Source organism: Botrytis cinerea, chromosome 3 (assembly GCF_000143535.2).
Source record: "Botrytis cinerea B05.10 chromosome 3, complete sequence".
In the NCBI taxonomy this organism is placed as follows: Eukaryota; Fungi; Ascomycota; class Leotiomycetes; order Helotiales; family Sclerotiniaceae; genus Botrytis; species Botrytis cinerea.
The window spans coordinates 53,880-73,557 of NC_037312.1; the positions used below are offsets into that span (position 1 = coordinate 53,880).

Below are 19,678 nucleotides of genomic sequence, written 5' to 3' on the forward strand. Positions count from 1 at the left end.
GGAAGAGTGAGGCCCTACTTATAGGAAGCAGGGCACGCTAGTAGTCCGTGCCTAAGGCACGAAGGCAACTACAGAACATGTAGTTGGCGCCGTGACAGTACCCCCCGCTCAAGGCGATCGGTCCACGATCGCAATATAAATTAATCTAAGGTAACAAAATAACACTAAAATACTCTAATCCCCACTATCGGATGAAAATGAACCTCCTTATGAGTAGTTGTTAATTGACGAAGCTTCTTAGGTCTGCCTCGGCCTCGTTTCGGGGTTGCGTTTGGTGTAGGTACTGGTGGAGGGTTAAGAAGATCAGGAGCAATAGGTCTTTTGAAACCTACCCAGGCGGGAGGGTCTGGCTTGCCTGGATTCGCTAGATGGAAGGCAATGATCACGTTTTCCTGGCCGCGGAGGTCTTCGGCGGGTTGCCAGGACGCCGGGTGGTGTTTCCATTTAACTTGATAGTGAAACCCGTCCTCATTGTGGCAATCGAGGATTTCTTCGAATTCCCATCGTTCAGTTTCCTCGTGTGTTTCGTCATCCCTTTCAAGGACTCGGCCTTGGTTCCTGCGTGACTCTGTGACGTTTATGATGTCTTGGCCCGGTAATCCTGGTGAGCGGTGGAGCGGTCGGAGCAGTGAGTTGTGGAATACCGGGAAGATTTTGAAGCTAGCTGGGAGTTGGAGCAGGCAAGCACGTTTGTAAACCTTGAGAACCTTATAAGGGCCGTCCCATTTGTCATCACCTTTTTTCATCGGTCGATTGGTTTTCATGTTCTTTGTACTCACCCATACTTTATCACCTTCCTTATACAAAGGGGCATCCGAGCGGGTTTTGTTGGCATAGTCCTCGTATCTCTGGATCGATTGGGCTGCAAGTGCCTTCAATTTCGTTAAGATGAGACCAAATCGATCTGCAACCTCGTTGGCCTTAAGGAACTCTCGTTTCCTTTGATAAGACAGATTTGGTGGAACAGGTGTAGATGGCTCGATGCCGAGACGTGGGTGGAAACCGTAGTTAGCGAAGAATGGGGAGATGCCGGTGGTCTCCGACGTGGTATTGTTCAATGCAAATTCTGCGAGTGGAAGCCAATCAGGCCAATCATTCTGATGGAAGTTCATAAAAGCTCGCAGGTATTGTTCGACCATAGCATTAATCCTTTCTGTCTGGCCGTCGGACTCGGGATGGAATGAGGAAGATCGTTTCAGGGCAATTGACAATCGCTCGGATAAATGCTTCCAAAACTCAGAGACGAATTGCGAGCCTCTGTCGGACACGATATTATCAGGGGCACCGTGTAGGCAGTAGATTTTTTCGACAAATCTATCCGCGAGCTCCTCTGCGGACAGCCCCACGACCGGTATGAAATGACGCATCTTGGTCAGGCGGCAGACGACTGTGATGATGTGTTGATACTTCTTTCCATGGCGTTCACTAACTGGTAGTGGTGTGATATAGTCGATAGAGATATCGGACCAGGGGCGGAACGGTACTGGCAGGGGTTCAAGGAATCCAGGTGCGGCGAGGCGGGAAGCTTTTGTTCGAAAGCAGAGTTGGCAAGCCTGTACGAATGTCTCAATCTCCCTTGACATATTGGGCCACCAATACGTACGGGAGACAAGGTCGACAGTTTTGACGCGGCCCGGGTGTCCGGCTGGTCCGGTTGAATGGGTTCGGTATATAATCTGCGTGCGAAGTTCGGCGGAGGGGGGAACAAAGAGGCGGTCGCGATAAAAGATCTTTCCATTTACTAGCCTACAATCTTGTAAGGCGATCCGAAGGTCCTTACGGATGCTTAGCGGCCAATGGCGAGCAGAGGGATCCCGAAGTGTTGTGCGCATGGTGGTAACCAGCTCGGATGATTCGTATGCCTTGTCGATGAGGTCGTCGATCGGCTTGTCGGTATCGGGGATGATCATACCCATTGGGGCTATAGTCAGGTCTAGATCACTGTTCGCCTGTCGAATGATGTCTTTGAATGCAGCGGTATCAAATACTCTCTCTGGGAGGATTGTCTGCAAGCGGTTCTTGATTCGGTCGTCGTTAGGGTCGGCGTGTGCTGGGCGATCTTCCGCTCTGCGGCTCAAAGCGTCGGGGCGAACGGCTTTGTGGCCGGGTCGGTATATAATACGGAAGTTGAATCCAGACAAGAATTCGGCCCATCTAGCCTGCCGTTGGTTTAACATCTTCGTGGACGTAAAGTATTCGAGGTTTTTATGGTCAGTGATGATCTCGAATGGCTCCTGAGCTCCATACAATTCCGGTCTCCATTCTTCTAAGGACTTTATAATGGCCAGGAGCTCTTTGTCGTAGATCTCATAGTTGCATTCAGCAGCGCTATGTTTTGATGAGAAGTATGCTACCGGGCGTAGGCGCCCTTCATCATCATATTGCGAAAGGACGCCACCTGCAGCCCAGTCGGAAGCATCGGTCTCAACGACTGTGCGGCGATTGTGATCAAATATGGTGAGGACCGGGGCGGAGGAGAAAGCGTCCTTCAATGTCTTGAAGGCATCGTCCTGGTCAGAGGTCCAATCCCACGTCTGTTCCTTTTTTAGGAGTCGATTGAGGGGTTCTGCGATTCTGGAGAAGTCGCGAATGAAACGTCGGTAAAAATTAGCAAATCCAAGGAAGCGTTGGAGATCTTTGAGCTTAGTTAGTGGTTTCCACTCGAGTATAGTACTGACCTTCTCCGGATCCATTTCTATGCCTCCAGGAGTGATGATCAAGCCGAGGTACTTAGTTCTCTTCGTTTCGAACTCGCACTTGTCAATATCGATCTGTAGTCCAGCATCAATTAGTCGTTGAACCACCTCACGAACATGCTGCCTATGATCCGTAACGTTCTCGGAGTAGATTAGAATATCATCCAAATACGCCGTGCAAGTCCTGTCCAGGAGATCAAAAAGAACATGATTGATATAATTCTGGAATGAGGCAGGCGCGTTGCAGAGTCCAAAGGGCATCACCAATGATTCGAATAGACCGAAGCGAGTAGTGAAAGCAGTTTTCCATTCGTGGCCCTCTGCAATCCGTAGTTTGTTGAAGGCGGCGATGATATCAAGCTTGGTGTAGATTTTTGCGTGGCAAAGAGCATCAAGAGTTTCCTTAATCAATGGTAAGGGGTATCGGTTCTTGATGGTAACGTTGTTTAGACCGCGGTAGTCTTGACAGATTCGAACGCCTCCCCCGGGTTTGGCAGCTAGAAGGAGTGGGGCGGCCGATCGGGAGCGAGATTCTCGAATGAATCCCTTGCTCAAGTTGTCGTCGAGCCATCGGCGAACGACTCGAAGTTCGGCTGGGGACATCGGACGGCCTTTGTTATATGGTGGTTCTTTGCCTGGTATAATCTCGATCTTGTGGTCCCAGGAGCGTCGCGGTGGAAGCTCATTTGCCAGGGACGGTAGGAACCCTGGGTACAGGTTGCGGAGCCAGGGAGGTAGCTTATCTTGGATCTCTGTAGCGGAAGGAATAGGTCGATCCGTCTTTTCCATGAACTTATCGATATCGCTATCTACTAAGCCACGGCGCAATTGAACAGCATCTCCTGTCATCACATGATGTAGCTCGCAAGCTCTGTCCAATTCGTCCCAGGACACTTTTGTGACATAAGCATCTGGGCTCTTGCAGAATTGGATGAAGCTGTTGGCTGTAAAGAACTTTATATCCTGCATTTCAGGTCGGATACCTCGCAGGACGTCGAACGACTCGTCTATGGGGCTCGATGGTATCGGTGTATGTAATAAGGGTAGGATGTTTTTATTCCGTGGTGGTCTCCTGTGTATTCTGAAGCCGGCAACCGTTCGAGCCGGGGCTGGTTTCAGGGCTGGTCGGTTCGGGATCATCTTAGCTCGGGTTTCCGCTTCGCCGCTGATACAGCGAGTGTGGTATGGATTCGGTTCGAGCGGAGCTTTGGGATTGGTGATATCGAGGTTTCTCCGAGCGTTTTGGGTCTCGATGTGTTCGAGGATCGTGGATTGGTCTCGAGGTGGTAATGAGGTATTCTCGTAGCTTTCGTCGGTGACTTCTTCCATAGAGGCTGGTTTCGGAGCGAGCTTCCGCAAGGGTGGCTTAGGGTCGACTGATGCAACTTCGCGACTTTCTTGCGAAGTTATCTTGTGGGTATTGGCGATGTCGGGGACAGTGGTTGCCATAGTGCTAGCGGGGCAGCAGTATCTCGAGCAATATGTAGACGTAAATCTGAGTGTCATCGCCGACCAATCGATGCTGGGGTTGTGGCGCTGGAGCCATGGGAGACCGAGGATCATAGGATCTGCAGTCGATAAAGTGGTGACATAGAACAAGCCGATCTCCCTGTGATCGTTGATTCGTATATCTAGGAGTGCATACTGCGACAGGACATCGGAGGGTTTTCCATCGGCTAGAAGTAAGTAACGAGTGTAAGGGAGAGGGCGTGTAGGGATACGGAGCTCGGAGACGACTTTCCTATCAATAAAGCCATAACCCGCGGCTCCACTATCTATGAGACTAACAAGCGGGATGATCACATTAGGCGCAAGGGAGATTTCCGTCGAGATTCTAAGAGATTTGCTATTTATTGATCTAAGATACAAAGGATCCCTAGACATAACCGATCTTCTAACCCACAAAGGTAAATTTCCCACAAAGGACCTCGATTCGCGACTGTGAACCGAGGTTAATCTTTTAACATGCCCGGCTGCGGAAATGAGCTTCCGCTCTCCTCCGAGTGAACAGAACCCTCGATGTACCCTCCTAGATCAACCTCTTGGGTGAGGCTAGGGGGGATCGGAGAGGCGTAGCGTAATGGCGTGGACGAGAAACGGTTGGCAGACGAGAACGGATTCTGGTGCGAGGGGGCAGCGGCATTGCGATACGGTCCGGGGCCTTGGTATTGATTGGTTGCTGGGACACGATTGGTGTAAGGGGTGTATCTCATATTAGCATTAGTATTAACATTATACTTTGCATCGTTGGCTCGTTTCTCTTCGCAATTGCTCTTAATATGACCGGGCTTCTTGCAATAGAGGCAGAGGCCGAGATCAATACATTGCTCTCGAGTATAACGAGATGGGGGACGCTGACCTTGGCGAGCAGCATCCAATTGCATAGGATCGCTAGAGAGATCCGGTGTAGGAAGGGTTGCAACAGGAGCCTGCTTTCTATCATGAGGTTTCGGTTGATCACGGTTGAAATTGGTACCTTGGTTCTTTCGTTGGCTATCGAGGTGAGTCTTTTCTTCCAAATCATCGTATATACCTTGCCACCAGATTGTCCATGCATCGATGTCGGCAGCAGAGGGTTTGTTAGGGCGGTTGACCGAAGCATCGATCAGCTCCTGGGAAACCTTGAGCTTAAGATCAGCGACTTGTTGCTCAGCGGTTTTCTTGCATTTTATAGCAAGCTGTTTGAACTCGGTGATGAAGTTACCAAACGGGATCTTCTTCATCTTGCACTTATCGTAATCCATAGAGGCTTTTCGTGAAAGATCAAGAGTCTGATATTGCTTGTTCAATTCGCACCAGATGCTCGCAACGGTGCGCCATCCGGAGGGCCAAAGGTTGGAATCATGCGGGTTGTCAGTGATTGCATCGAAGTGTATCTGATTGTTCGTATAAGCAGGACCAGAGAGCAGGTTAGCAAGGAATGTAATCTTTTGAAACTCCGATTCGTTCTCGTAGTCGGCGGTTAAGCAACGATTTACCGCGCTACGGAACGCTGTGTATTGATCCTGACGCTTTGCAATGTCTTGCTCAACACCACTAAACTTCTCGGGGGCAGTGAGGTACTTTCGGCGGGGCGGGGCTTGCGGGTTATTACGAATGGCAAGTTTCAATATCTCAATTGTGTCTTTCAATTCGACAATCTTCGATTGGGCGTCGGTGACTTGGGCTTCCGCTGCAGCGGCTTGAGCTTGTAGTGAACTCGTGATCGATTCGATCGATTCAAACACAGCTTGAGCAGCTGCGAAATGTATAGCGTTCGGATCGTTGAACAAATCTGTGAACGAAGAGACATCAGTTTCGGCGGAGTTGAGAACATGGTTCAAGAAAAGGAACTGTGGGGATAGACCAGGTGCAGGTGCTTGGGCGGCCATCCTTAGGACACTCTCAAGGTCGCAAAGCAACCCTGCAGAGTTCTTAAACAACAGCGGTTAGGGTGCGTGGCGGGCCAGTGGTGGGTACGATCAGCGCGATCGGGATGCGACGTCGGTGGAGTTTTTAATTAAAATGAAGCTGTGACAGCTTCTTATGAAGATGGTACAAACTATCAAGGCACGGGTAAAGACGTATATTGTACCATAAGGGTGGAAGAGCTATGGAAGAGTGAGGCCCTACTTATAGGAAGCAGGGCACGCTAGTAGTCCGTGCCTAAGGCACGAAGGCAACTACAGAACATGTAGTTGGCGCCGTGACAGAAAGCTTTCACTCTTGGAACTTATTTTAATTATAAAAAAAGAAAATATACTATTTTCTTTCAAATTTTTTTTTTTTACAATTCAAACAAAATAAACTAAAATCCAACTGATTGAAAATATTAAATAATATAAACAAACTATTTAATATGTAATTAAACTTAAGCTTAACTATTTAACTTAAATTATTTAGTTCGTCCTGTAGGCCGGACTATTAGATACGCTGGCTGTAATGCTTGAGTTACAGTTTATGATCAAAGTGGTATTTTGTGAAAAGTCCCTTTAATCAAAATGCCATTTTCCTACTATGAACCTGCCAAGTCTCTTTCACGTGGAACGTTTCTCTTCGTGATAGGTCTTTCTCGAGTCTCTTTCACGCAGGGGTGTTCAATAACTTGCTGGAAGTCTAACAATAATGAGTTCTGAAATGCTTAATTTGAACTAATAATTTTCTGGGCCTACTGGATTGATTGACTTGATTCAACATTTTGAAGCGGATGGTATTACTTGCAGAATCTTGGACATGGAATCTTAGATCTGATTGCAACTCACAAGATGGAAATAATGCTTACGACAAATTTTAGGTATAATAAAGCTAGACTGCAAACCATGGAACGCATTGTTTAAATTTCTGGCTGAAGCACACAATATGATGGAATTTCATGTACGAACATTCATAAGTTCTAAGTGTATTCTACTACTGGGCTGAAGCTGATCGATCATCAATCTTCTGTACTTCGCCAATCTCTTTGATGGCCATGCGCCTTCAATTAATATTACTGGCTAGCTTTTGCCGTCCCCCATCAGGTGGTCAAAGAAGGAATCGGTCCAACGCTTACTTTTTAAATCTGTACGAGCAAAGGTGACATGACGTTCAGTCAGTCACACCAAACCAAAAATGGTCGTCCACCGTGCAAGCAGATAGAACAAAGCTAATGTTCTATCCAAATCGCAGGATATAGGCACTTATGCAGATTTTTCCCCGTTTCGACCAACTCCATCGCGCAAGTATTGCCAATAATCTCAAATATAGATGCAGAAATTAATCAAAGAATCTTCATGGGTTTGTTGTTGTCATAGAAAACAAAGATATTTCTAGGAAATTCTCACGCCAAGGTACAGTCAAATTGTGGATGGCTGCCATGGCTTGAAAGCACCACATCCTTGGGGAACTTGCCGCTCCGATCACTCCTAACAGATCACGGCAAGTGTTGAAGATATCATTCCCCGAGACAGACCCCGAGAGAATATTAAATATGGTCAGAAGACAGTGACAAATTTCCTTGGGTTCCTGATGTTTCTTATGGTTGAACCGTCGATGCAGATCTGGCGGTTTAGCAATGGTTACTAAAATCCAATGGAATGCCACTTTGACAGTGCTCCTCTTGAGAGGTATAGATAAAAGTCCAAGATGCTCGGATATGCGTGGGACAGGCGGGACGCAATTGTAATCGAATGAAAGCACGAGGAAGCCAGAGCAGTAGAATTTTGATCGATATGGTCTAATTGACAGTTGTTCTCCATTAAATCAAATGTAATATGACGAAATGTTGCTTCTAGAATTTAACAATCATGGGTAACTTCGAAAGGAGATACAGGATCGCGTTTAAAAAGATATAGTCTAGTTGTGCAGAGGGCACTTGCCTCTAAGGTACTTAGAGATGATTCATCTTTCGAGAAGTATCCATCTTATCAAAGGGCAAGACTGAGAATGTAAGGAATGGAACTGTACTCTTCTTATCATGAAACTACGTATCCAGTATTGTCATACAAGCCCAGGGTATCTTAATGACTCCTAATAACTCCCAATAAGACTACCACCAATTGTAATGTAGTATTAATCAACTGATCGTAGTATAATCAACGCAATTCAGGCTCAGACATAAATCCAGGCTCGCTCAAACCACTTAGGTTTGGCATCTTGTGTTCACCCATTCTTGCCTGCGTGAAGTCTTTCCAGAATTGATCATCATTGCCGAAATCTCCATGCTTCAAATCGTCGTCAGGCCCTCCAAATTCATTCGGATCAATTGAAGAGCAGGTGTCATCCTCCTCCTCACCGAGATATGATGGCGGAGGAGACTCATGACGTTCATCATGAGAATATATCTTCAGCCCACGAACATGTGTATCCTTGCCATTCTGGTGATTTTCCAACACCTTAACTTGAATAATGAATGCGCGAAGTGTTTTTCCATCTGAACCTCCTCCTACGTGATCAAGGTTGACGTCAATCCAGCCTTTCGGTTGAACAAACGAGAGTTCAGAGAACGGAATTAGATCGTGGTAGCCTGTGCCCCCAAGCAACTGGATACGTGTTGGAGTGTAAGATTCATCGGCTTCGAAATCAAGGAATATTCGAATGGCTCGAATTTTGGCGAATTTGGCAAAGTGGATGTTGAGGTAATGAGGCTGGGGTCCATCGGATCTGCAGGTGGGATGGATATGTCAGTAATTGTGCTAGTCTCTTGCCGAGCAGAAAGGAGAAGTAAAGACGAGCAGGTATATAATTCCTTACTGCCAAAACAAATTTGTGTCGTCGTCCCGAAGTGCAAGAACTCCACAGCCAGGCTTACTACTAGAAACAGTCCAGCTAGCCAAATTTCCAATCTCCTTCAACCCGAGAGCGGCAGGGTCGAATAATGGTGTATTATCCATGGTAGCTAGATGAGGCGATAAGTTAGATCTGTTATACATAATGAGTGGTGAGTTTGTGCATTGATATTTGGAATGGGAATCAAAATACAATCGAATTGCTGTGCTACTGGTGCAAGTTGACCGGTTGGGACTGAGAGAGTGCGAAGTGAGAGCAGACATCTTCGAGTTCAAGAGGTTTTGGTTCTGATTCTAGTTACGATTTCTGTTGCGATTGCGGTTACTCTTTCCTCTCAATGTGTTGGTGATAAGTGCGGAAAGAAGGGGGAAGCGGGAAAAATGGAATGATTCGAACAAACCTTCAACTGCGACATCTTCCAAACCTATATCCTCGTCCAAGTTTTCTAGATCTTCAATGGCAGGATCGCCTTCAGACTCATCCTCTCCGTCATCGTCTCCTTCACTCAAATCTTCTGTGCCTGTGGTTGAATCGTGTTCATCTTGTGCATCTCCCCCCAATGATAACATGCCCTGGACGGGAGTAACATTATTTTGATCGAATGGATTGGCGGTACGTCTTCTCCTAGTATTGTTATCAATCCCGAAATGCTCTTGATAATTGACAGTAGGAGTATGTGATGGAGGCATTGTCAACAAATTGGCAAGGTCGTCATCAATGTTGAATTACAAAGTCTCTGATTCAACGCGAGGCTCAAGCTAGCTAGCAAACATGTGAACAATTGTATAGTTATTTATTTTGCGTAATTTATCTTCACACCGCTTACTATTTATGGACACCGCCTCCATTCCTGTCGAGCCGCACGAGTCCCGGTACTCGAATATTTAATGGTGATTTGAATATATCACGTGCCTATCTTCTTCGATCGATATCCTTCCGAGCGAGCATCTTTCATTGCCACAGTACAAACATATTTAGCAAATCTCTACTGCAAGATTTAGCTGTCTTTGTTCTGCATGTGTCATAGACATGTGGCCATATATACATTTTTACTATTCTTGTCTCCTGGTGGCGGTTTTTATAGGGAGAGAGTCGTCCTGATCAAACCCAGGTCCCAGGGTTCGAATTTGAATGAGAAGTGCCTTTTCTTAGAATTTTGAAAACTGGTTGTCTCAAAAGAAGCTTTCCAATCTTGTTAGAAAATAAGGTTTCAGAACTTCAAGAATTCAACACACGAGCTTTCAAAGAAGCCTTTCACTGCCTCCACGAAAAGATGACTGCATAACCTCTTTCCTTAGCATAAACAATGTTGGCACTTTACACACACATGTCCCGTCAGATCACCAACAACAAATCTTTTGAATTGCACCAAGCTTCATCAACAGAAGAAGTACAAGTATTCATACCTCCCAAGACTTGGTACACTGCTCCTCAACCGAACCGAACCGACGATTCCAACATAGCCGAGTTCAGGAGCGCATGTCGAATGCTAGCATTAAACGTCTAGTCAATGCCCGTGCATTTGAGATATGTGATGAGTTCTCAATGGACACCCCTTATGTTGCTTTAGCTGTCAAATGCCCATACCTAGTTCTCTCATCCCATCTCATGCTAGACCTAACGTCCTGCTCCAGAGGACTCGGATTTGTTACAAGAGAGCCACTTGGTATGCTGTTATATTCGCCAAGCTCATTGCACAGCTTGATTATCTCAAATAACCTATGTGCCCTCGGAGATACATCATCTCCATTCGAGTGCCGGAGCCAAAGATTTTGTCTAGATTGTTAGTTGCCTCCGTCCTCCGGGTTCCAGATTGCAACATTCAAACTACTATACACTATACTTCACTTCGTCGACATTACTCATATCGATCCAATTAAGTTTGATAGACCAAAGAGGCAGTGATCATAGGATCCGAACAAACTCCGATGATCCATTCATTTTGTCAAATGATCATTGGGTGAACATGTGGAAATATGGCAAGTGAAATCTCGACTGCCGCGAAACCGGGGACCTGGAATCTTTCAAAATGACGTTGGCTTGAGTTCGAAAAGTGCGGCACTCGAGTAAGTATTTATACGTAGGTACAGTACTCATTCGCGTTGTTCACGAAATCAGATAATACTTTTTCTCTTCTTTGCATTGGTAACGTCCCCTCATTTCCATATCCACAAAACCCCACACGACTGCGATTCTTTCCCATCTCGAAATACTGAACTTATAATCAATTGGTAATGTCTACTATTGTACCCGGCCTTAAAAAGTAAGTAAATGAATATTCTCTTATCATATCACACTACAAGGGCTTTCTCATCTAGTCAATTGTTCTACATATGAAAACGTCATACTAACTCGGCTCAGACTCAAAGAACGTCGAGCTCACGCCAAAGAGCTTCGAGGTCAATCAAATGAATTACACAAGTGCTATCAAGATATGAAAGCCGTGGACGATCGATATAACAAAACTCAAACATATCATTTAGACCAATTCACATACACGAATGGAGATGCAGAAAAAATACAAAATCTACGTACCGCGATACCACAAGAGATAGAAATAAGGCCTTCAAGTGATTCATCGGCACGCCCATGAAGAAAACGGAACCGCGATGTGGTCGTGATGATCTCGGTGAATTCATGAGAAATGACTCTCGTTTGAAGCATACAAGTCAACTTCATGAACAAGGAATGTCTTTGGATTGGGAGCCGGATCGTTAGGCGAATTATGTTGATCCCAGTTCATCGTTTGCGAAGAGGTCGAGTCGAATTTGGGATAGTTATGGGTACTTCAAGGTGATACAATGGGCATTTATACAGCATTGTCACTCCCTGGTGTTAAATTTGGAGTCTACGGTTAGCATCGCAGCGATTGGTGGCTGGAGCAGGCGGAATTTTGACAGAGCGCACTTCATAGTTCTCTCTGCATTTAGAATAATCTGTATATTAAATCGTTATTGAAAAATCATCTTTCATGATCAAGTAAACTGCCAGCAGCCTATGTTTCTACGTCTTTTCCTTTCCTCTCCCGACTCTATCCGACGAGTACTCGAGATTTCCTCAAGCCATTGGTATCATACAAAGCCTCCAATCCGCAATAGAACGCCATATAATGTATTTCGATCGTGTAACGTTTGTCGATGAAACTCCAGTCGACTATCCCCAAGCACTTCAAACCGCACACATCCAGAGGTGATTTTCGTCCATTAGCCCCTTCATCTTTGCGGTTGTGTCCGCCATCCCCAACGCCACGTCGTATTGTGCTTGCTGTTGTCTTGTCTTTTCCGTATCTTTATTCTTAATTTCCATCAACAACTCGCTCTGATATTGCCATCTAAGAACGTTCCACTGCGCTGGTACATTTTTGGGTATCCTGTTCTCTTTTAAGATCGCAGGTTTACTGTCAAAAAATGCTTGGTCAGTTTAGCTATTTCTCTACCGTTCACAATTTTCTCTCGTTTCTCTTTCTACCTCTAGCCCAATTTGTATTCGAGTATGGAGGACTAAAGGGACACTGGGGAGTATGGTACTAACTTCAATTCTTCCTCATTGGCCCAACGATTTGTGAACCTTCCAAGAGAGAACCTGGCAAACTTCGCGATATGCGGAGTGAAAGTATGTACAACCATGGTTCCGTCTGTATCTTGATGTCTTAATGGATGCGGTTGGTTGCGATAGAGGGGTGGTTGATTTGTGTATGACAAGATGGACAAAGTAAAATAGGCAAGGCAAGTCAGCGCAGCGCGCTCCGGATGGGTGAGTTACTCTGCCAACAATGGAGTATGCGGACGGAACTATGGAATTGAACGATACAAAGGAAAGAAAGGAAAGGAAGGGAAGTGTAGGGACAAAGCACACATAAATACTACCTCCACAGGTCACTACCGGCCATCTACTCCACAGAAGATATCTGCCCTACCGAGATTCATCTTAAACCGCGCAATTTCACCAACGAGGCAGTTATGCAGTTATGCAGTGGAGCAAGGAGAACAATTCACAATTTCAACCACGCTCCATCAAGCCTAAAACATAGTGGAGAAAAAGGGCTGACACTAGTCGCATCATATTCGGTAGGTCCAACCTAGAATACCAACAATTGTTCTTTGGCTCCACTCTGCCTCTGGGCGGTATTCTTGGGGCGGTTCTCAACGGGATTGGACCCGAAAAGATGTGATCCATAATTCGACCGAAGCCGCAACTCGCTCCACGCTGATAGTCAAACACGCCAAAGTCATGCTTTCAATCAACCTGTTCTTTTTCTGATTCGTGGCAGACATCTGGACCACCGTGATCTTCAATTCGTAAATTCGCTTCTTGTCGGCTTAGAACAATTTAGGTTATCGACCAACTAAGAAGATAACAGTGCAAGGTGGCTAAGTAATATTGTGAACATTATCGTGCTCACATAATGCAAAACCCCTCTTGATAGATAAGTGATTTACCACATGCTTTTACATACTGAGGTATGTTGCCTCCAGCAAGGAGTTTTCTTACCACATCGAGCAAATGTGAGTAATGTCGAAAAGTTGTGCTGGCGTTTCAGATGCTTACCAACATTCCCACTGGTTTATGTGCAGAAACGTGGCTGGTTTGCTTCGTGATGTTCTGAGTATGTAACTTGGTCAAGTGGAGGAAGACCGCCAACACCGATATATTTGGCCATTGCAATCTCAATTCAATATTGGCATGCTCGAGTCTATCGACAATAAACTTCTCTGATTCAAGGGCCGATAGTACCTTGGTGAAGGGCGTATTATCGTTGGCACAGGACGCTGCTTTCTCTCAATTCTTCAATCTGCGTTGAAGAAATCTTTCCAAGGCCAACATCACCACGAAATCTTCTGTACAAAAGAAAATGCTCTTGTCTTGTGCCCTGGGTATGGGCCGCAAAGCAAAAGCATGCATATTGAAGTTGTTACACTTTCCCAGTAACGTCGGTAGCTTAATAGTGAAAACTATTCCTTTGAAGTTCTCGGCGGTGGGATCGAAGATAACACTGTTGAATACGACGAGGTGGTGTATGGGGGCACTGATGACCTGCGGAAGCCTGCAGAAGTTTCGAAATCTGGTCGGCCTACCCTATTTGCAGACTAATCTTACCGGAGCAAGCAGAAGGACTTTGATTTGAACCCACGATACCGCTTCACCAATCTGTGACGCTTCGCTGGCTTTCCTGAGACTGCTGTCGTGGAGGCAGAATGATTAAACATATCTTCAGTCAATATTTTGAGAGATTGGTAGGCAATACGAAGAAGCGATGTTGATGAGTTCTATCTGATCTCATATTGGTCATAGTCTTGAAAAGTCCGGATTGTGCAACGGGATACTAGGTGAGTAATAAATGAAGCATGAATATTTTTAAATTCCAGAATTCAATGAACACGAGATGAGTTGAAAGCGACCTCGAGGCCAAATCTTGCCGCAAACGTCATGTGATTTGATCGATAAAACAAGAGCTTAGGTAATCACCGTCATCTTGCAACTCATAGTTTCCGGCGTGTCTGGATAAATACTCTATGAGCTTCAACAATCGCATCACAAAGCTCGCAAGCAAGTAATCTCACAACGAATACCTGCTATCTTCTTACTGGCATTTCGTCTTCGATACATCTCAATATAAAGAATCGGTATCTTCTAACTCGACATAGATTACGGACTTGTTCGATAAAGGAGAATACTTGAAACCATCGTCCGTCCATCTGGAATCCGGTGTATTCCACGATATTCTGACAAACCATCATGCGTCTTCACAACCTCCCCACCGAGACCGCATTTCTATCAACCCTCCTCTTTCCACTTCTTTCCTCCGCGCTCGGAAATCTAGACTGTACGAACATAGTTGTCGACAAAAAGCCGTTCAATTTGGAAGCTTTAGGGGGGCCACGGTCGGCATTACACAGTGTTGAAGATTATGTTGGTGAAGCAAAAGGATGGACGAATACGACATACACAATCGATCTTTGTAACCCTATAGTCAAGAAGGGGTTCTATGAGTGTCCAGGTGGGACAAGAGGTAATGTCTCTCCTTGTTTCAGATCTTGTTAGACCTTAGCCACGAGCCAATCCAACGTGTGTTACTCGGAAAGTCTTGATTCACTAATATCCATGATGGAATAGTTTGTGGTATAACACATGTTATCAATGAAGAAGAAGGATCAGACGCGACACAACAGATCGTTCCGTTTGCAGGCGAACTGCAAAATTATGGCGGAGGTCCTCTCGATGCTAAAGTGGAACGGCTTAGCAACTCCAAAGCTCATTCGGACGCCGACAAAGAAGGATTACGTGTAGAGTTAAACGGCGGCTTTATCGTACAAGGGAAGATCAAGAGACCACAAAAGGCTATTGTGGAATTTATTTGCGATGCGAATAGGACCGGACTGGAAAATCTGTGGGTACCACCAGAGCCGAAAAACAAGCAGAAGGATGAGGAGAAGCTCAAAGAGAGGGAGAAAGAAGGTAATGATGATGAAGTGATTGGAGTACCAGGTAACGATTCGAGTCTTCAATTTGTTAGGTTGGATAAGGATAAAGGCGATGCAGATATCTTAAGATTGACTTGGCGCACAAAGTATGCATGTGAGGATGGACCAAAGGATGATGGTGATGACAAGAAAAGTTCGCACTGGGGCTTTTTTACTTGGTTCATAATTGTGTATGCTTCCCCGTTCCCCGTTCCCTTTTCTGTTTTTTTTTTTTTCAGGTACAAAAGTGGTGATAGGAGCTGATACTTTTTAACAGTGCATTCCTTTCAACGGCCGCATACTTAATTTTCGGTTCTTGGCTCAACTACAATAGATATGGCGCTCGTGGGTGGGACCTTCTTCCTCACGGGGATACGATTCGTGACGTTCCATACTTATTGAAGGACTGGTCCAGAAGAGTTTTGAGCACCGTACAAGGCGGAGGAAGTAGAGGGGGTTATGCGGCAGTATGACATGACCCAAGAGCCTTGGTCATGATCTGAGGGGCAGTCGAGGAGTGGATTTTTACATTTATAGGCATTGCAATACTGATAAAGGTTAGCGGAATACAATCGAGAGAGCGACAGGAGTTAGGCATTTCTAGTGGAGGGCATCAATTTTGTATATCAACTATTATCTTGATTTCTTATTCGGTGTCAATTTTAGTTCTCTCGACCTTCATTTTACAAGCTTTGTCCTCTTATTTGTTCAGGTATTGGCACACTGCTTACCGCTGATGCATTTTAAGTCAGGTTGAACAATGATAGCACTCGGCCTGCAAAAAGCTGTCCACTGCTTCATGCCCTTCAATTGTTTGAAGTCATTTGGACATTGAAAAGATGCCTTTCGCAAGCGTAATTATGCTTTTATTGCAGGACGAAAAGTAATGTCACTCATGTAATCATCTTGCGAGGCCGGTACCCAGGCAGTTATGGTAGTTCGAGAAGTCTCGCAATTATCTGACGAGATCAGCATGTTCATCATGGCACACTGCATAAGCTTGGGGGCCATCTGAAAGACCAGGCATCTTTCATGAGGCTCAAATTTTGGGGCATTGCCCACATCTCGCTTTTATATCTCCATTTCTGGGGTTGATGATACTGGGTTAAACAGATTAATCGCCCGCACCGTGTAATTTTCTCTGTAAATGCATTGCGGCTCTGCGTCTCAATAAATTCGCGAGCCATTTCTATACCATCAAGAGATAGGCTTTTTGGCTTGAATACTCTGAAAATCTTGTAAAACTGTGTGCTGACACTTTAGGAGCGGTGGAGATCTTTCCTTTGCGACCACCTAGCACGTCAAAATATCCTATTCATATGAATGTCTGGAGCCCTCGGCATATGATCAAAGTTGTTGTGATGCTAAGTTTCATTCATTCTCTCATTGCTATATCTTTATTTGTTTGTTTTTCAATTCTCTCGTGAACTTTCTCTTTGAACTCGAATTTCGTGCTCCCTATCATCCCTCCTATCCATAACTACCATAACTTCATTGTGACTTGCAGATACCTTCTTGTTACTTACTTATGGTATCTGTCAAGTTTGATGGGAGGAATTTGAAAACACTGGAGGGGAAGTAACCTGATTTGACTGTAACTGCGTTGATATCCCTTTCTTCGTGGTAGACTCTGGTTCTCAAGAGCCAGCTTCTGTAACAATTTTCAATGACCTTCGAGAGGAATTCCAGACCATAAGTTCACATCATTGGCATTATTTTTACATAGATGTGACGTATGGAGTTATGATAGATCATCGTATCACCTGTAGTCAAAGGCACTCTGGCAGAATGAGGAGGCACAGAAAACGAGTCGTATCTAGAGCAGTATTTTTTTAATGGTTTCTACTAGCTCTTTGAGACCATGCCATCTAGTTGGTTAGCCAATTTTCAATGTAAGTCACGGATAAACTTCAACTTGTTTTCCAGGGCTTTTCTCGTCCGCAATGCCCTTATCTACCGCCACGTATGTTCACGATTGACTAAGTTAATAACCTAAGATCTCGCAAAAGGGCGGTTGCACATATATGAGCGACGAATCTATGCATGTAGCTTTTGATTATTTCTCATGATCAAGGCGTCATTCTTACATAATTGTACCTTGGGCCGTGCTGTGATTTTCAAACTCGGTCTCGAAGAAAAAATGCCCTAAATCAAAAGGTGCAACTTTTAGGTCAACAAACTGGGCAATTTTATAATCAGCATATCTGCAGTCATCATTTCCTTCTGTTGCAGTAATGTAGTGATCATTCGTAATGGGCGATTTCCAAAAAAAAAATTGAGCTGTTTGCCTGCAGCCTTGTCAATCAATCTGGCATGCGTCGCTTGAAAAGAACGCCCCAAAAAGGCCGCCGAGTACAAATGCCCCAATTGCCCCATTGATTAACAAGAAATCATCCCGATCTTTGCCCTTTTCAAGTCAATTATAAGAAGTCATCAAAGAACTGCGTGAGAATCCATCCAACTCATTCATTCTTGCATACCAAACGAAAAGATCTATGGACATCAAGCAATCGACACCCTTCACAATGCCAAAATCAAATCAATCATTGTCGTCATCACCTGCCTACATTATTCATGGTGATCCATCTGTAACAAGTAGTGAGATCTTGCCAATGGTGCCGGTAAACCAGCCAACTACCCCAACTTCTCATGAAAGAGCAGTGGATTCAGCTGCGACGACTCAGCAAGTCGATGCATCAAATTTCACGATAACAGCACCTGTCAATTCAAATTCTATGGCAGGCTCCAGTAAACCAGGAAGTGCCAAAATTCACCCTGATGAATTGCTTTCAAAGCTTGAGAATGTTATCCAGCAGCTAGAGTCGTCCCAGGAAGAACGTCTCATTACACGGCTTGAGAATGTTCTATCACGCCAGGCAGAGGCAAATTCAAGTTTGTCAAATGAGAAGACAGACACCAGAGAACCAATTAAGCTTAAAGATGCAGTTGGGAGACGCTTCAGCTTCCCTTATCACCGATGTGAGACCTGGGCAGTAAGTAGAATTGAGCTCCTCCTATTTCTCTATCAAAATAGTTAACATCTTCAGGGAATCTCAGAACTTATCAAAGCAGCATTTCTTCATGTCGAAATCATTGGCCCACATGTTAGCGAAGGACATTACGATATTATGAACCCTGCTGGGGAAGTCATCCTTCCTCAACTCTGGCAATATTATGTTCAGCCTGGATGGGACATCTCCATGTCAATGTGGCCAATTCCTGGCCCTCCCAAGTCAAGAATTCCGGCACCAACACCGAACACGCCAGTACATGTTATCGTGGATAAAGTACTCAGACCCGCTCCAAACTGCTTTCAGTCGCATTATCCACCTAGCTATTCTAGCGATTCGAGTGTTCAGGGGAAAGGGATTCGGGCATTATGGCAAAAAATGAAAGGGATATTCAAGAGTAAACAGTAAGTTCGAGGGGAATTACCTTGACTGAAGATATAAACTAACTTTGCTTGAGCATGATCTGTGACACGAATAGCTGCGAGTCTGTTTATTGTGATTAATTCCTAGTTCATCATTTTCCGTCAGTTCGAGGTCGGGCGATTTGGTCTTAAAATAAATGAGTTTATTTCGTTCCACAAAAGTTAAGTAACTTCTGGACTGTTTAACTTCCTAATTATTTAACAATTCGTCATCATTAAGAAATATTCAAGATAAATTTATGTCACCTACCTTTGTGCTTGTAAGTGTCTCAAAGTGGATGGAGTTTAATGGAATGGCAGCCAAGGAATCAGTAATTTTGCTAGATATTTCACAATGCTAGATTTTTGATAGTCAAAATTTTACTAGTTTTTCCCTCACAACAAGTCAGAGCAACCTTCACAATTTTATGATCATTTCGAATGAGCTGAGGGCTCCCTCCAGCGCTCTTTACAACATCGCATGGACTATATTCGAGAACACCGCTCCTTGTAGGATAAGTAGATGCTGATGCAATGATTCGAGATAGATGCAGCGATTTTATTACCTTTTCTTGATACAAATTACAAAATACTAGGCTTCAGTGCATCGTTTCATGGTTGTAAGCCATTAGGTCGTACATTGAGCTATATTTCCACCACTACCACCACTTCACCTTTCTAAGTTATCAGTTTCAAAAGTTCATAAGAAGAACAAACAAACAAATCAATAGAACACCAAAAATATAATACTCCGGGTGGGACTTGAACCCACAACTTTCGATGGTCATAATAATCTGATTTCTCAGAAGAATATAAGATCGACACGCTAACCATTCTAGATGATATTGTCAGTATAGAATCTTCAT

At 44.7% G+C, this 19,678-nt stretch overlaps 5 protein-coding genes across 8 annotated transcripts; 3 read left to right on the plus strand and 2 right to left on the minus strand.

Annotated features, from left to right (window-relative positions):
- Nucleotides 1–7,811: 7,811 nt before the first annotated feature.
- Nucleotides 7,812–9,759, minus strand: Bcdoc1. 3 transcript variants are annotated; one of them, XM_024691662.1, is made up of 4 exons: nt 9,340–9,759; nt 9,132–9,226; nt 8,904–9,048; nt 7,812–8,813 (listed from the first exon to the last, which is right to left on the minus strand). In XM_024691662.1, the coding sequence occupies exons 1-2, from the start codon at nt 9,626–9,628 to the stop codon at nt 9,147–9,149; spliced, it is 369 nt and encodes a 122-aa protein (XP_024547434.1). In that variant the 5' UTR covers nt 9,629–9,759; the 3' UTR covers nt 7,812–8,813; nt 8,904–9,048; nt 9,132–9,146. The 3 variants fall into 3 exon arrangements, with proteins under 3 accessions (XP_024547434.1, XP_024547433.1, XP_001548842.1); XM_024691663.1 differs by having other exon boundaries at nt 9,132–9,245; XM_001548792.2 differs by lacking the exon at nt 9,132–9,226.
- Nucleotides 9,760–10,849: 1,090 nt separating this feature from the next.
- On the plus strand, nt 10,850–11,854 carry BCIN_03g00160 (hypothetical protein). The gene is made up of 2 exons (XM_001548794.2): nt 10,850–11,202; nt 11,301–11,854. Exons 1-2 carry the CDS (start codon nt 11,174–11,176, stop codon nt 11,530–11,532), a joined length of 261 nt encoding a protein of 86 aa, XP_001548844.1. The 5' UTR covers nt 10,850–11,173; the 3' UTR covers nt 11,533–11,854.
- A 22-nt stretch (nt 11,855–11,876) lies between these two features.
- BCIN_03g00170 (hypothetical protein) lies at nt 11,877–12,959 on the minus strand. Of its 2 annotated transcripts, none has more exons than XM_001548795.2 (2): nt 12,471–12,959; nt 11,877–12,336 (listed from the first exon to the last, which is right to left on the minus strand). In XM_001548795.2, the coding sequence occupies exons 1-2, from the start codon at nt 12,563–12,565 to the stop codon at nt 12,108–12,110; spliced, it is 324 nt and encodes a 107-aa protein (XP_001548845.1). In that variant the 5' UTR covers nt 12,566–12,959; the 3' UTR covers nt 11,877–12,107. The 2 variants fall into 2 exon arrangements, with proteins under 2 accessions (XP_001548845.1, XP_024547435.1); XM_024691664.1 differs by having other exon boundaries at nt 11,877–12,349.
- Nucleotides 12,960–14,439: 1,480 nt separating this feature from the next.
- Nucleotides 14,440–16,223, plus strand: BCIN_03g00180 (hypothetical protein). Its single transcript, XM_024691665.1, has 3 exons — nt 14,440–14,949; nt 15,054–15,591; nt 15,678–16,223. Exons 1-3 carry the CDS (start codon nt 14,676–14,678, stop codon nt 15,871–15,873), a joined length of 1,008 nt encoding a protein of 335 aa, XP_024547436.1. The 5' UTR covers nt 14,440–14,675; the 3' UTR covers nt 15,874–16,223.
- A 1,454-nt stretch (nt 16,224–17,677) lies between these two features.
- Nucleotides 17,678–19,213, plus strand: BCIN_03g00190 (hypothetical protein). The gene is made up of 3 exons (XM_024691666.1): nt 17,678–18,393; nt 18,448–18,815; nt 18,869–19,213. The coding sequence occupies exons 1-3, from the start codon at nt 17,896–17,898 to the stop codon at nt 18,912–18,914; spliced, it is 912 nt and encodes a 303-aa protein (XP_024547437.1). The 5' UTR covers nt 17,678–17,895; the 3' UTR covers nt 18,915–19,213.
- Nucleotides 19,214–19,678: the final 465 nt, after the last annotated feature.

What these genes read in the sequence shown, in the direction of transcription:
- Bcdoc1 (XM_001548792.2), bottom strand. Translation starts at nt 9,628, where the DNA reads ATGCCTCCATCACATACTCCTACTGTCAATTATCAAGAGCATTTCGGG. An exon ending in GGAAGATGTCGCAGTTGAAG is followed by an intron (nt 9,049 to 9,339) that starts GTTTGTTCGAAT and finishes CGCCTCATCTAG; the next exon opens with CTACCATGGATAATACACCA. An exon ending in GACACAAATTTGTTTTGGCA is followed by an intron (nt 8,814 to 8,903) that starts GTAAGGAATTAT and finishes TCCCACCTGCAG; the next exon opens with ATCCGATGGACCCCAGCCTC.
- BCIN_03g00160 (XM_001548794.2), top strand. Translation starts at nt 11,174, where the DNA reads ATGTCTACTATTGTACCCGGCCTTAAAAA. An exon ending in ATTGTACCCGGCCTTAAAAA is followed by an intron (nt 11,203 to 11,300) that starts GTAAGTAAATGA and finishes AACTCGGCTCAG; the next exon opens with ACTCAAAGAACGTCGAGCTC.
- BCIN_03g00170 (XM_001548795.2), bottom strand. Translation starts at nt 12,565, where the DNA reads ATGGTTGTACATACTTTCACTCCGCATATCGCGAAGTTTGCCAGGTTC. An exon ending in GCCAATGAGGAAGAATTGAA is followed by an intron (nt 12,337 to 12,470) that starts GTTAGTACCATA and finishes ATTTTTTGACAG; the next exon opens with TAAACCTGCGATCTTAAAAG.
- BCIN_03g00180 (XM_024691665.1), top strand. Translation starts at nt 14,676, where the DNA reads ATGCGTCTTCACAACCTCCCCACCGAGACCGCATTTCTATCAACCCTC. An exon ending in GTGTCCAGGTGGGACAAGAG is followed by an intron (nt 14,950 to 15,053) that starts GTAATGTCTCTC and finishes ATGATGGAATAG; the next exon opens with TTTGTGGTATAACACATGTT. An exon ending in TTTACTTGGTTCATAATTGT is followed by an intron (nt 15,592 to 15,677) that starts GTATGCTTCCCC and finishes ACTTTTTAACAG; the next exon opens with TGCATTCCTTTCAACGGCCG.
- BCIN_03g00190 (XM_024691666.1), top strand. Translation starts at nt 17,896, where the DNA reads ATGGACATCAAGCAATCGACACCCTTCACAATGCCAAAATCAAATCAA. An exon ending in ACCGATGTGAGACCTGGGCA is followed by an intron (nt 18,394 to 18,447) that starts GTAAGTAGAATT and finishes TAACATCTTCAG; the next exon opens with GGAATCTCAGAACTTATCAA. An exon ending in GGGATATTCAAGAGTAAACA is followed by an intron (nt 18,816 to 18,868) that starts GTAAGTTCGAGG and finishes ACTTTGCTTGAG; the next exon opens with CATGATCTGTGACACGAATA.